The 13,821-nt window shown below is 34.8% G+C and overlaps 1 protein-coding gene across 4 annotated transcripts in view; it reads left to right on the forward strand.

The window, feature by feature from the left end:
- Window positions 1-5,109: 5,109 nt before the first annotated feature.
- The window catches only part of LOC143244182 (T-box transcription factor TBX3-like), a 51,311-nt gene continuing 42,599 nt past the window's right edge, over window positions 5,110-13,821 (forward strand). For 2 of the 4 annotated variants that reach the window (XR_013024939.1, XM_076488407.1), the window contains exon 1: window positions 5,112-6,659. Coding sequence is in view for 2 of the 4 variants with exons in the window: in XM_076488407.1 (XP_076344522.1) it covers window positions 6,292-6,659 (368 nt within the window). In the remaining 2 variants the exon portion in view is untranslated. Of the gene's footprint in view, window positions 6,660-11,776; window positions 11,906-13,821 lie in introns of those variants that run through there. The other 2 variants (XM_076488408.1, XM_076488409.1) reach the window with 2 other exon arrangements.

Genomic DNA, 13,821 nt, shown 5'->3' on the forward strand with positions numbered 1-13,821 from the left:
GTGAAGATAGCCCATTGCGTAACTTTAAAATAAGATAACTGCTCCAATATAACAACCAGGGAGTTGAAATTAATATGTTTGTTTCTTTCAAGTTAAGCACAAAACTACACAATATGCAGTCCGTGGTCTGCCCACCTCAGGTTTTGAAACCCGGTTTCAAGCGTTATAAGTCCTGCAGACATATCGCTGTGCCACTTGGGGAGCTTAAACTATACGAAAAATCCACATATTGTTTAACCCATAATTCCATAGGTGTCATATGAGAGTTGGAATTCATGAATGAAGTTTGTTTGAGATTTTAACATCAACATTGTAAGTTAAAAATTAACGATCACTAGATAAAACAGAAATTACTGTCTAAAATCATATTGAAACTGTTAACAAAATGACCTGTTCTTTGCTTTCTGATCTTCTCCACTATTAACTTATAACGCTAGAAACCGAGTTTCGATACCAGTGGTAGACACAGCAGAGATAGCGCATTATGTAGCTCTGTACTTAACTACAAACAAACAAATAAAAATATTTATTGTGCAAGCGCCCTCTGGTGTTACAAAATTACATGTACTCTTTAAAGATTTTTATTAAATTTCTGTTCATATGTAAATTTTATGAATTCGCTTCATTTACTTTATAAAACAATAATTGTTGTTGCATGTTATAAAGCACAGAGCTACACAAAGAGCTGTCTGTGTCCTGCCCACCACAGGTATCGAAACTAGGTTTCTAGCCACCAGAGGTACTGAATCAGTTAGAAACGTTTCCCTTATGGTACGTTTATGGATTTAATAAGACTACACTCCGGAGCTCGAATCCACCAGGTAGACAGAGTGTAAATAGAAAACAATAATATCAGTAACAAAAGTCCAGTTAATAAGTAGAATACAACAGTGAACACTTACGCAGTTGTAACGAAAAAAAAATCATTTTCGTGTCTCGCATGACAAGAAAAATTATTTTCAAATTACATATTAAATTTAAAGTAATATATGTTTGAAGACTCAGTTACTTAGTAATTAAATAATTGAAACTTTCTTTCTATTTCTTGTCGATAATGAAACGCATCTTCAAAAAAATTTCAGACTTGAAAACATATCCTCGAGGCAGTTCAAATACGAAAACTGAACAACGTTCAGCATAGTTTGAAAAACTTTTTGACTCAGATTAACGTGTATTTTCTTAAGGTGCCTGCTGTGCTTTGGAAACCCAAACCACAGAAAACGCAAATATTTTACTAATTTACATGCGTTTAAATATTTGTGGTCTATAGGAGCATATTGATACACTTAACACAGAAATCACAACTTAACAAACATATATTGCAACAGACTGGTTAAATGCTATCCTCATTGTATTTTTTTTTCAGCACAGCTAAAGTTTCATACAAACAAACAGATGTTTTCTGGTGTATAGTCTCTTTCTTTCATCTTAAAGAAACAACAAATCTGTGGATGCTACAGAAAAACCAATTGTTTTCAGCGTCACTGTCCTGAGCACTACAGTTTTCAGTGTCACACTTCCGAGCATTCAGCAATGTATTTCTCTTTCCCGGTTATTTGAATGCAATTCTGAAGTTTTTCGCTTTGAATAAGACCCCAACAGCGCAATGGTAAGTATAAAGACTGGGTTTTGATATCCGTAATGGACACAGCACAAACAATCCCTTATGTAGTTTTATACTAAACAAAATCAACAATGCAAACGACAGTTAAAGAAATGACAGGTGATGATCCTATGAGAAACAACCAACGAAGGATGGATTAATTAAACATAAATAATAATTAGTAATAAAGAAACAAAGAAGTGAATGAGATCTTTGTTACAACAGGTTTTATTTTAGAAAAAGAGTTTTTTTTCTACACAATAAATTGTTAACTAGCTCTGTTTTTCCTGCAGCATAGGAGAGCGTGACAAGACAAACAGTTTTACAGAGCGTGACAAGAGAAACAGTTATACAGAGCGTGACAAGAGAAACAGTTTTTACAGAGCGTGACAAGAGAAACAGTTTTACAGAGCGTAACAAGAGAAACAGTTTTACAGAGCGTGACAAGAGAAACAGTTTTACAAATAAGCCAAATTCCTTCTTGTTCCTCTTTTCATCATTCTGATACGCTCACATCCCAGTTAAAGAAAAAATAACAGGACGTTTGGACAAGAAGTCTAATAACACTTGTAGTTGAAATGAAAAGATTTAGTTAAAAGCAAGGATCAGGTTCACATTGTGCGTTTGAAAACGAAATCACAGCGAACGATTTTTTCAAGTTAAACCAAAGAACTTGATTTTAAATGTCTTTGAAACCTATATTCTTGGTCGCTCATTCGTTTGTAACTGAGCAAGAAGCTACAAAATGGGCTATCTGTTCCGTGCCCACCAAGGGTATCGAAACTCGGTTTTAAGTGTTGTAGGTTCACGGACATACCACATACATTTCTATGCGAATCTGTAACCTGTTATGGTGTAACAATATACATGTTTACTTACAATTATTATATAATAGTATAACAATATGCATGTTTACTTAAAATTATTATATAATGGTATAACAATATCCCTGTTTACTTACAACTACCGTATTATATAATCGTATAACAATATACGCGTTCACTTACAACTATTATATAATCATATAACAATGTACATGTTTTCTTACCATTATTATACATTAGTATAACAATGTATATGTTTACTTATAATTATTGTTTAATAGTATAAGAATATAATTGTTTACTTACAATTATTATATAATGGTATAACAATATACATGTCTACTTACAGCTATTATATAATCATATAACAATGTACATGTTTACTTACAATTATTATATAATGGTATAACAATATACATGTCTACTTACAGCTATTATATAATCATATAACAATGTACATGTTTACTTACAATTATTATATAATGGTATAACAATATACATGTCTACTTACAGCTATTATATAATCATATAACAATGTACATGTTTACTTACAATTATTATATAATGGTATAACAATATACTTTTTTACTTACAATCATTATATCTACACCAATACACAATTATAATAAACCACTATTTTTGTTTTTTGTTTTAAATTGGAATACAACATGATAAGAATGGTTATTGTAAATTATTTGAAACAAAAAATAATAACTATGGAAAAAATAATTTATTCATGAAGTTTATGATATAATTATATGTATAAATAAGAGAATATTAAAACTGTGTATATCCTATACTATAGTATTATTGTATGCTACAATAGGATACAGTTATTACATTAACAATAAAAACATGATTCAGTTATTGCATGAACAGTGACAATAGGATACAGTTATTACATCAACAATAAAAACATGATTCAGTTATTACATGACAATGACAACAGGATACAGTTATTACATCAACAATAAAAACATGATTCAGTTATTACATGAACAGTGACAATAGGATACATTTATTACATCAACAATGAAAAACATGATTCAGTTATACATGAACAATGACAACAGGATACAGTTGTTACATGAACAGTGACAACAGGATACAGGATACAGTTATTACATGAACAATGACAACAGGATACAGTTATTACATCAACAATAAAACAGGATACAGTTATTACATCAACAATAAAAACAGGATACAGTTATTACATCAACAATGACAATAGGATACAGTTATTACATCAACAATGACAATAGGATACATTTATTACATCAACAATAAAAACATGATTCAGTTATTACATGAACAATGACAACAGGATACAGTTGTTACATGAACAATGACAACAGGATACAGTTATTACATCAACAATAAAAACAGGATACAGTTATTACATCAACAATGACAATAGGATACAGTTATTACATCAACAATAAAAACATGATTCAGTTATTACATGAACAATGACAACAGTAGACAGTTATTACATCAACAATGAAACAAGGATACAGTTATTACATCAATAATGACAAGAAGTCAGTTGTTACATCAACAATGAAACCAGGATACAGTTATTACACCAACAGTGACAATAGAATACGTTATTACTTCAATAATGAAACTAGGATATAGTTGTTACATCAACAGTGACAGGATACAGTTATTTTGCCTATCATGGTGATGAAAACCTTGTACTTTAGCGTTGTAAGCCTTCAGTCTGAGTCACTCTAGAGAATTGATCCGTAAAACCAATCGAAGAAACTATGCAACTCAAAGAATAACAGAAAAAAAAAAAACTTACGGAAAAACTCCAAATCGACATCAAGCAGGTGAAGAAATAATGTAGAAAAAAAAAGCAAATCTCTCTGAATAGAAACATTTGTGGTAGTTATGAATTGCAATAGTTTGTAATTGAATGCTTTTATATTCGTATTTGTTTCAAAAAACATTGTATTTTCCTAAACATACTGCTTTACGTTCGCCTGCATAATTCCCGTGTGAGTCTGTAGACTTCACAACGGTAAAGTCCAACTTTGGAATCCCCGTGGTGGACATAGAGCACCCAGTCTATAGTGTAGCTTTGAGTTATAACAAACCGCCTGCTTAATTTGATAAAAAATAATAGTTTGTAAAATAGTCGCCAGATGGCCATACAATATAAATCAATGTTCATGCACATAAATATTCCTCACTTTCGATATTATCACATTAGTATTGCAATAGTACTACCAACAACAACTCATTTTGAATACCGTGCTAAGCCTGTGTAGAATGTGGGAGTTTGTGAAATACAAAATCAACCGATCCTAATTTTTCTGGATTTTACAGAAAGTTGTTTGTACTGACGAGACGAGGTGAACGTGCATTAGGCTTTCCCCTCAGTCAGAACGTGCCTATTTACGTTTGTGCCCGACTTGACTGTCCACTTAGGTAGGAAGGATCTATTGATTGCAAGTTAATCCAACCGGTTTATTCGAGTTCAGCTAATACCGCGAGGTGGAACTGTACTTCTACTAGCACTGCTAACCACCTGGAATTGCTGACGGGTCGTTCATCAGATAGAAAATTATACACATTTACTAAACAAAACAAACGACTACAACCTAATGATAGGACTTATATCGCTGGAGTAATTTTCACGTCAAATCCCCAATGAAGGGACATGGTTTACCTGGGCGTCAATAACCAGTTTGGCAAGGCGGTGCTGCTGTCACGTCTGATTCTTACGTCACTACTACAGCTCAGAGCACTTGATAACTTCCGGTTGGGTGCGAACTAAACAGTGGAGGTGCTATACGTCACCCGATAAGGCGGGTCTGTTATTAATCCCACCCCCTCTCGTGACAACTCTGGCAACAAATGTGTTGGCTTTTTTACGTGTTTCTTTTGAATATCATAAAAGAAATTTTAACAGTAAATCTACGCATTAAAATCCTCTCAAACTTTATAAATACTTTAAGGTATGTTTACGAAATATGTGAAATAAAGTTAAAAAGTTATTTAATTAAACAGGAAGGTGAGAAAACTAGCACGGACCTGCTAACTAGCCCTCGAGATGACGATTCACAGCAGACCTTACATTTTATTATACCGTTTACAGGGCCGAGTGTAATTTGTGAGAATGAAGAATATTGTTCCATTGTGAAACGTCACACCGTCGGCGCCAATAGAAGATATAATCTCCACGGTAGGAAGCAACTACTAAAACCGATTATAATTCTCGAACTGTCTTTATCTACAAGTGTTTTAAAAACTAGTTTCGACAGATGACTGTAGTGACTAGATCCTCTAGAGTCTAGACAAAATACGGTGTCTCAGGTATTCATGTTAAAACAGGTGTTACTTTACGTAATTACCAGATATCGCAGTTGCGTAAGACAGACTCTAGCGTATCATAACTAAATATTTTCCGAAAACTAAAGTATAAAAATACAGAACGTAATGTTAGATCAATTTGTTTCTTAAACCTAAATCAATTAAAACCAGATAAGCATTTTTTCTTCTTCTCGCCCAACACAATGAAAAACGGTGTTGTGGTTAGCTGTGACATTTTTATTGGTGTAATAGGTCATTGTCCGTTTCCTCGGCTCATCCTAGCGACCTGTAAACGACACCCGAATATACCGGTTTGATTGGTTCCGTCCAAACAAATAGCCAATCATCGGGGCCACAATCGACACGAGTGGTGAAACTGCTTGTACTTCACACTGTTTCTAGCAGATTCTCTCAGCTTGAGGAGAGCTATATCACACCAAGAGTGTCCGTGTTACCACTGGGTTCATAGCTTTAGCGAGTGATCGTCCCTTGCCGATAAAACGACTTTTCGCTGTTCCCACGCCGCGTGTATTGTACTCCATGAGATTCGAACCTTCAAACTTGGGATCCGGAGAAGGAATGGCCTTTCACCCATTCCTTTTACCATCTGCTCGACCGTCTGACTTTAGTGTTAACTCGTTGCTGTCTCAGACCCAGCATTTATCGCTCACCTTTCCTCAAGCCTATCAACCACTCCCCTTCCCGAAACTGCCATCAGCTCTGTCAGGTCCGGCTCACTTTACCGCCGAAGACTTACTAACATACGGCGGACAACTGCAGGCCATGCGGCCTTTGGAGACAGACGAAGATGGAGTCCAAGACGACCCGAAGGTTACGTTAGAATCAAAGGAACTGTGGGAACAGTTCCATTCGCTGGGCACAGAGATGGTCATAACGAAGACCGGCAGGTAAAACGGAACAACTCGTTATTGTTTCCTAAATGTGTAATATTTTACAATTAGTCTTAAAAAATGGAATAAACATCATTGGTGGAACATTGTTTATCATTTAAATAGAATTAATACTGTTGGTACAGTAATACATCAGTGTTCAATAGAATTAATACTGTTGGTACAGTAATACATCAGTGTTGAATAGAATTAATACTGTTGGTACAGTAATACATCAGTGTTGAATAGAATTAATACTGTTGGTACAGTAATACATCAGTGTTGAATAGAATTAATACTGTTGGTACAATAATACGTCAATGTTGAATAGAATTAATGCTGTTGGTACAATAATACGTCATGTTGAATAGAAGTAATGCCGTTGGTACAATAATACGTCAGTGTTGAATAGAATTAATACTTTTTGTCAATAATACATCAGTGTTGAATAGAATTAATACTGTTGATACAATAATACATTAGTCTTCAATGGAAATGATACACTTGAAACAATAATACATTAGTTTGTAATGGAACTAATACTATTGGCACATTAATACATTAGCACAAGTGTGAATTAATGTTTTTGGTGCATGCTTAAGAAATAACATTCAATCAACTCCACAATGACACTAAATTTGGCTCTCAACTACACGTATATTCTTTCTTAATTTTATATTTTTGTGTATGTGGTACTTCTAATTACAACATTCGTATAATAGATCCTCAAAGCTTTAAGTTTTGACAGTACTTTCATTCTCGGTAAACTGTAATTATCAAATGATGTTCTATATATCTCTGAAACTTCGGACGTATTAGTGTTGATACTTTTGTCCTTGTATTAATCATGGCTTTTATTTCAATTATTACACTGATTTTCTGGTACTTGGGAACATAGTAAAAAAAAGATTTTTTTTTACATAATTTATTACATTTTTATTGCAACTTTTCTGAGCTGAGCTGCTCTGAATCCAATGTTTCGGTTTGTTTAAACAAAATCTAATCCACGCTGACATTTGCACCTTTATGATCCATTTTTAAACACACTGTTCGTAAGACAATTATATATTACAATCAGAGCTTTGATTTTAGTTTTATGACAAGACAGATTTGGATATAGAGGTTTATAGAGGAGATATTCTTATGTCACGTATTTTTGTACGTAGAGTTACTCTTAATATAGTGTTAAGAAGTATTAAGTTATATTTAATTGAAGATCAACAAGTGTTGGAAACATTATTTACTTTAGGGTTAGTAAATATTTAAAATTATATCTAGTTTAGGGTTAGTAAGTATTTTAAAAACTACATCCAGTTTAGGGTTAGTAAATATTTTTAAAATTATGTCCAGTTTAGGGTTACGAAGTATTTTAAAAATTACATCCAATTTAGGGTTTAACAGCAGTTCTTGTCGAGCATGTATGAAAAGGAGATATAATTCGTTAAAAAGAGTAACACTGTCTATACTTTCAGAAAGCCATTGTTAAATTGTGAGATCAGCTAATTCCATAAAACGTTCAGCTGTGGTTCTTTAAGCTTACACAGTTAAGTGTTTTTGTAAGCCTGTGCATTTAAGTATAATTGTGTAAGCCTCCACGGTTAAGTGTAGTTCTATATGCCTACAGAGTTAGGTGTGGGTTTGTAAGTTTACATAGGCAAGTGTGTTTCTGCGGTGTTATATCGAGTCAGGTGGTCAATAATATGATACATCAGAGGAAATCTTGTTGCATAACTAATCATAGAAACATATGACCAACCACAAGAATGATTAATTCATAATACACATGATACTCAACAATGACACGTTATACGTAAAACACTAACACAAAAAACCTATTATACACAACACACGAACATATAAATTTATTATGCCCAGCATGGTCAGGTGGTTAATGCACTCGACTCGTAATCTTCGTCACACCAAACATGCTCGTCATTTCAGCCGTGAGAGCGTTATAACGTGACCGTCAATCCCACTATTCATTGGTAAAAGAATAGCCCAAGAATTGGCGGTGGGTGGTGATGCCTAGCTGCCTTCCCTCTAGTCTTACATTACTAAATTAGGGACGGATAGCGCAGATAGCCCTTGAGTAGCTTTTCGCGAAATTCAAAACAAAACGAACTAAAACTGATTACACACAACACACAAAACTTGTTATATACAACACTTGATAAACTAAATACATTATGCTCAACACTAATAAGCATGTTAAACGCATAATACTAAACTCTGATAAACACGTTAAAGATTAATGAACGTATAAATTAATAATAATTTCAACAGTATATTAAAGTATGTATTTTATACTGTTCATGAATTACACGGATGTTAAACGTAAGGTCATTCATATTCAATCATTAAGGCTTATTCTTACTATCTTTCTAAACGTTTAAGTATCTTCTACTGTACATAATATTGCCTGGGAAACAGATTTCATACTATAAATATTCTGACCTCACGTAGAGTGTGCGTGTTAAACCGAAACTGTTAAAAATGCGAGGGAAATTGACATCAAGTACTTATGAAACTAAACTTCACAAATGTACCAGTAATTCTGCAAAAAATGGTAAAAATAATTATTTTAAAACATATGCAAGTCTAATGCTCTGAAGGTTAACATGAATAGACATTACTTCGACAAATCACAGATGTTGTTACATAGAAATATTATTTTTCTTGTATCATAAGTTAACCTAATTGAACCCTGTTTCGATCAATCACAGGTGTCGTTACATAGAAAATACAGTTACAGTTTTGTTTTCTACACATTTCCTTTTAAACTTTCAGTACTTGGACTAACAACATCACATAAAGACCATTGTTGGAACGTAGTGTTACCAAGAGACACTGGTTTTCGTATATACTTAGTTGTATCTAACTGTTTTCTACCAATAATTATTCCACGAATTCAGTTCATGAATGATCTTAGTTTTGATTGGCTCACAAAGAAATTTACCGATGTTTGACTGGCTCGACTTTAATTTTTTGCCTCTTTATTGGTCAAGATTTATTTCGCAAAATGTATTTATTTCAGTTAGCTGTGAAACATATGGTTAGGGTGCACTATGGGGTAGGGGTGGTAGTACTTGACCCTTCATTTTTGACGGGTTGTTCGCTATTTTACTTATAAAAGACACGAGATTCGTGAAACAGAATAATGACATAACGAACAAAGACAACAACAAGAAGAAGAAGAAAGGAGAGGGAACCCGTAATAGCCGCGGCACTTGAAATTCTTTTAGCCAAGATTAAAGCAAATTAATATAATATATTTTCTCCTTTTTATTTGCTGTATTTTTTGCCCCAGCAATACCAAGCGTGGAACGCAGATATACCCAATTCGATTAAATAACCATCACGATTTCTACCAGCCCCCCCCCCCCTCAACAGCTGAAATGTTTCTAGGCAGAACTGGGGGCATGGTGTAATACATAAATATCAATCGAAAGGGTTTGAGCTTCTGAGTTCGAAATTGTAATTAGATCTCAAATCGGCCAAGAGATCACAGAGCTATGAGCGAAAAGTTCGTACTTGAAAACACACAAAACAATTCGGAGCCATTCTACTAGCCGTTGTGCCGCGGCTAAAATCAACGACATATAAAACTAAAAATAATACACACAAGACTTTCCATCACTTTCAAACAACTTTAAGCAGCATATTGGCCCTTCGCGAGCATGCGCAGCTAATTACTCGGTTAACATAATGGAAATCGAAAAGTGGTCGGCTATGGCCTTTCTCACCTCACCTATGCCACGTTTTAATGCCGACAGACTAAAGAAATGGCAGATTTAATAACCATATCTATCAGATAATACATCAGCGCAGTATTGTATCATAATAAATATTTCTCTTAGTATAAATACAGCATACAGTTTCATGTCGACTTTGTGATAGCTATGTACTTCACTTGAGCAATACGATAAAATAATTTTTTAAAACTGGCTGATGATACCTGTTAATTAATTGCGGACGTGGTTCTATGTTCACACGCTTTAGTCTATGTTGACACGTTTTATTCTGTGTTGACACACTCTACTCTTGATAACACTGTTTATTCTCTGTTAGATATTTATCCTTAATAACTTGTTCTATTCTGAGACGCATTACTCTTGATAACACGCTTTATTCCATTCTGAGACGCATTACCCTTGATAACACGCTTTATTTCATTCTGAGACGCATTACTCTTGATAACACGCTTTATTCCATTCTGAGACGCATTACTCTTGATAACACGCTTTATTCCATTCTGAGACGCTTTTGATAACACGCTTTATTTCATTCTGAGACGCATTACTCTTGATAACACGCTTTATTCCATTCTCAGACGCAGTACCCTTGATAACACGCTTTATTCTGTTCTGAGACGCATTACCTTTGAAAACACGCTTTATTCTGTTCTGAGACGCATTACCCTTAATAACACGCTTTATTTCATTCTGAGACGCATTACCTTGATAACACGCTTTATTCTGTTCTCAGACGCAGTACCCTTGATAACACGCTTTATTTCTTCTGTTCTTGATACGCATTACCTTCTGAAACGCAGTACCCTTGATAACGCGCTTTATTCTGTTCTGAGACGCATTACCTTTGAAAACACGCTTTATTCTGTTCTGAGACGCATTACCCTTAATAACACGCTTTATTCCATTCTGAGACGCAGTACCCTTGATAACACGCTTTATTTCATTCTGAAACGCATTACTCTTGATAACACGCTTTATTCCATTCTGAGACGCAGTACCCTTGATAACACGCTTTATTCCATTCTGAGACGCAGTACCCTTGATAACACGCTTTATTCTGTATTGACTCGCTTTATTTTGATGAAAAAAACATTCTGCGTTATCGCAGTTTACTCTAGGAAACGTATGCTATTCTTTAGCGTAATTCATGGAAGACGTACGTACAAAACTTGGTGTAATACGTTACATTCTGCAATGAGAGACGGCAGTTTCCTTCTTGAACGAGGAACTGGTTCTCTGAATCCAGAGCAATTCTCTAATTAGTTGTTTTTGTTAATAAACACGAGTTGGTCACCGAAGTAGTAGTCAAGCCCATACCCAAAACATTTCTACAAATCTGGTTAACTATAATCACCTCGTGCAGCCCAGGACGTTACGCGACCCAAGTGTTTATGGTGGTGCAGAGTAGAAGTGGGCACAGATTCGTTCTCTGCCTGGTCAGGATCTCGAGCGGTGCATGTAACCGGCTCGTGCAGCGGGACCTCATACCCTGAAAGCCAGAATTCAATTGAGGTTTGATTTCTTTATCTTAAATTACGTTAATTTTTTTAAATTTATTAATGCTGAATGTGTCATTAGTAGAAAGTAGATTATTCACTCTTATATTAATACTTTAGTAAGTTCTAAATTTCCAAGTGATACTTCCATACCTGACACCTCTTTTTAAGTTTGTTAGTAAGCATAACTAACTGGCTCTCCGTGTTGTGCTCACTGTGTGTATTATTTGTCATTATGAACCCTTAGTCTAGTCGCTGAGGCACTGGAGTTTTGTATGGAACCATGCTTTTTAGAAACGTGGAATAAAGGGGCGCCCTCTAAAGTTACGATAGTATATAAATTATTCATACGTATTTCTTCATACGTTATTCTTTTGCTCGGACCTGTAACTGGAGGAATTATGTGTTTCTAAACCACCGGGTTTATGATGAAGTTGCTATGAAACGGGAATGTTTAAAAAGTGTAACATTGTTTTTTAGCGTATCGTACACATATCAGAAAGTTATATACAACTCGAGCTTCTAACACAAAAAATTATAAATCAATACTGCAAAATATGGCTAGGCCTATCCTATACCACAGCGGATTCAAACTGGCACTGACACGAGAGGGCTAGTCCTATCTTGTAACAATGTTTTGAAACTGGTACTGGCATTGTAGTGATATATCTCGTTCAATGTTGTAGCTATTGTAGCGATATACCTCGTTCAATGTTGTAACTGTTGTAGCGATATACCTCGTTCAATGTTGTAACTGTTGTAGCGATATACCTCGTTCAATGTTGTAACTGTTGTAGTGACATACCTCGTTCAGTGTTGTAACCACTATATTTGTATTTCTTATTCAGTGATGAACAGCTATTGTAGTTATGCCACAATAATTATAGATAAGACAGACAAATTAATGCTAACTGGATAGTTACAATGTATTCTAAAGACGGCTGGTACGGGTATTAAAACTTTAATTAAAATAAAGTACAGAACAACATTTCGACTTGCACGAACAAGATAGTTAGATAGGTACACGAGAGTTTTATCTGTTGTATTAAGACACGAATTTATAGTAATACAATAACGTATCTGGCATATACCACACCTACAGTATAAAGTGAAATACCTGAAGGCGGCCTACTCAAAACGATATGCTCTGAAATATTGGGTAAATGGTAATGTCCACTTTCTGTTGAAACTTTACCATAAACGTTTTCCTCGTCAGACTTCCCGAAACTCCATACAATAAAAATTTCCAGCGTTTAGCAATTTTAACAGTCGTTTCCATATGAGATGTGTTATCCGTTATAACTTGTTTCACAGCCGTGTCCATCTTTAAACTGTAGATTGGTTTGTTGAATTTCACGGAACGCTACACGAGGGCTGCTTGTACCAATAGTTTATAACTTTAAAGTGATAGACAAGAAGGAAGACATCGTTTACTAAAACTACTTAGATTCACTACGGACATTACCTAAACAACTTAGATTCACTACAGACATTACCTAAACTTAGTGAAAGCATCCGGAATTTAGCCGAAAGACATTATCAAACAGCCAGCACAAGGAACATACTAACGAAAGAATTCTAAACGTTAACAGAAACACCCAACACGTGGCGCACATATCAGTCTCTTTACTATATTTGTAGTATCTAATGTACTAACCACTAACATTCTTCATTTTCATTTCAAGTACAAAGTTCGTGCATTTTCTCGGATAGATCGCGTACGAGAGTGAAAATGGGTTTTCTCGGGGTTTCCCCGTTTTTCCCCCCCACCAAATTTTTGGCTTAGGATCTGCGGATCCCACGCCGCCCTGAAGGACCGTAAGTCCCATATAGTCGCTAGCTGGTACCTGTAGTCAGTGTTTTTTCCGCTTCTTGTTCGTTTACGGATCATAACCAGAATTTGTTTGTGAATGCATGTATAAGTAATGTGCA

Source organism: Tachypleus tridentatus, chromosome 2, assembly GCF_004210375.1.
Source record: "Tachypleus tridentatus isolate NWPU-2018 chromosome 2, ASM421037v1, whole genome shotgun sequence".
NCBI classification, from domain to species: domain Eukaryota; kingdom Metazoa; phylum Arthropoda; class Merostomata; order Xiphosura; family Limulidae; genus Tachypleus; species Tachypleus tridentatus.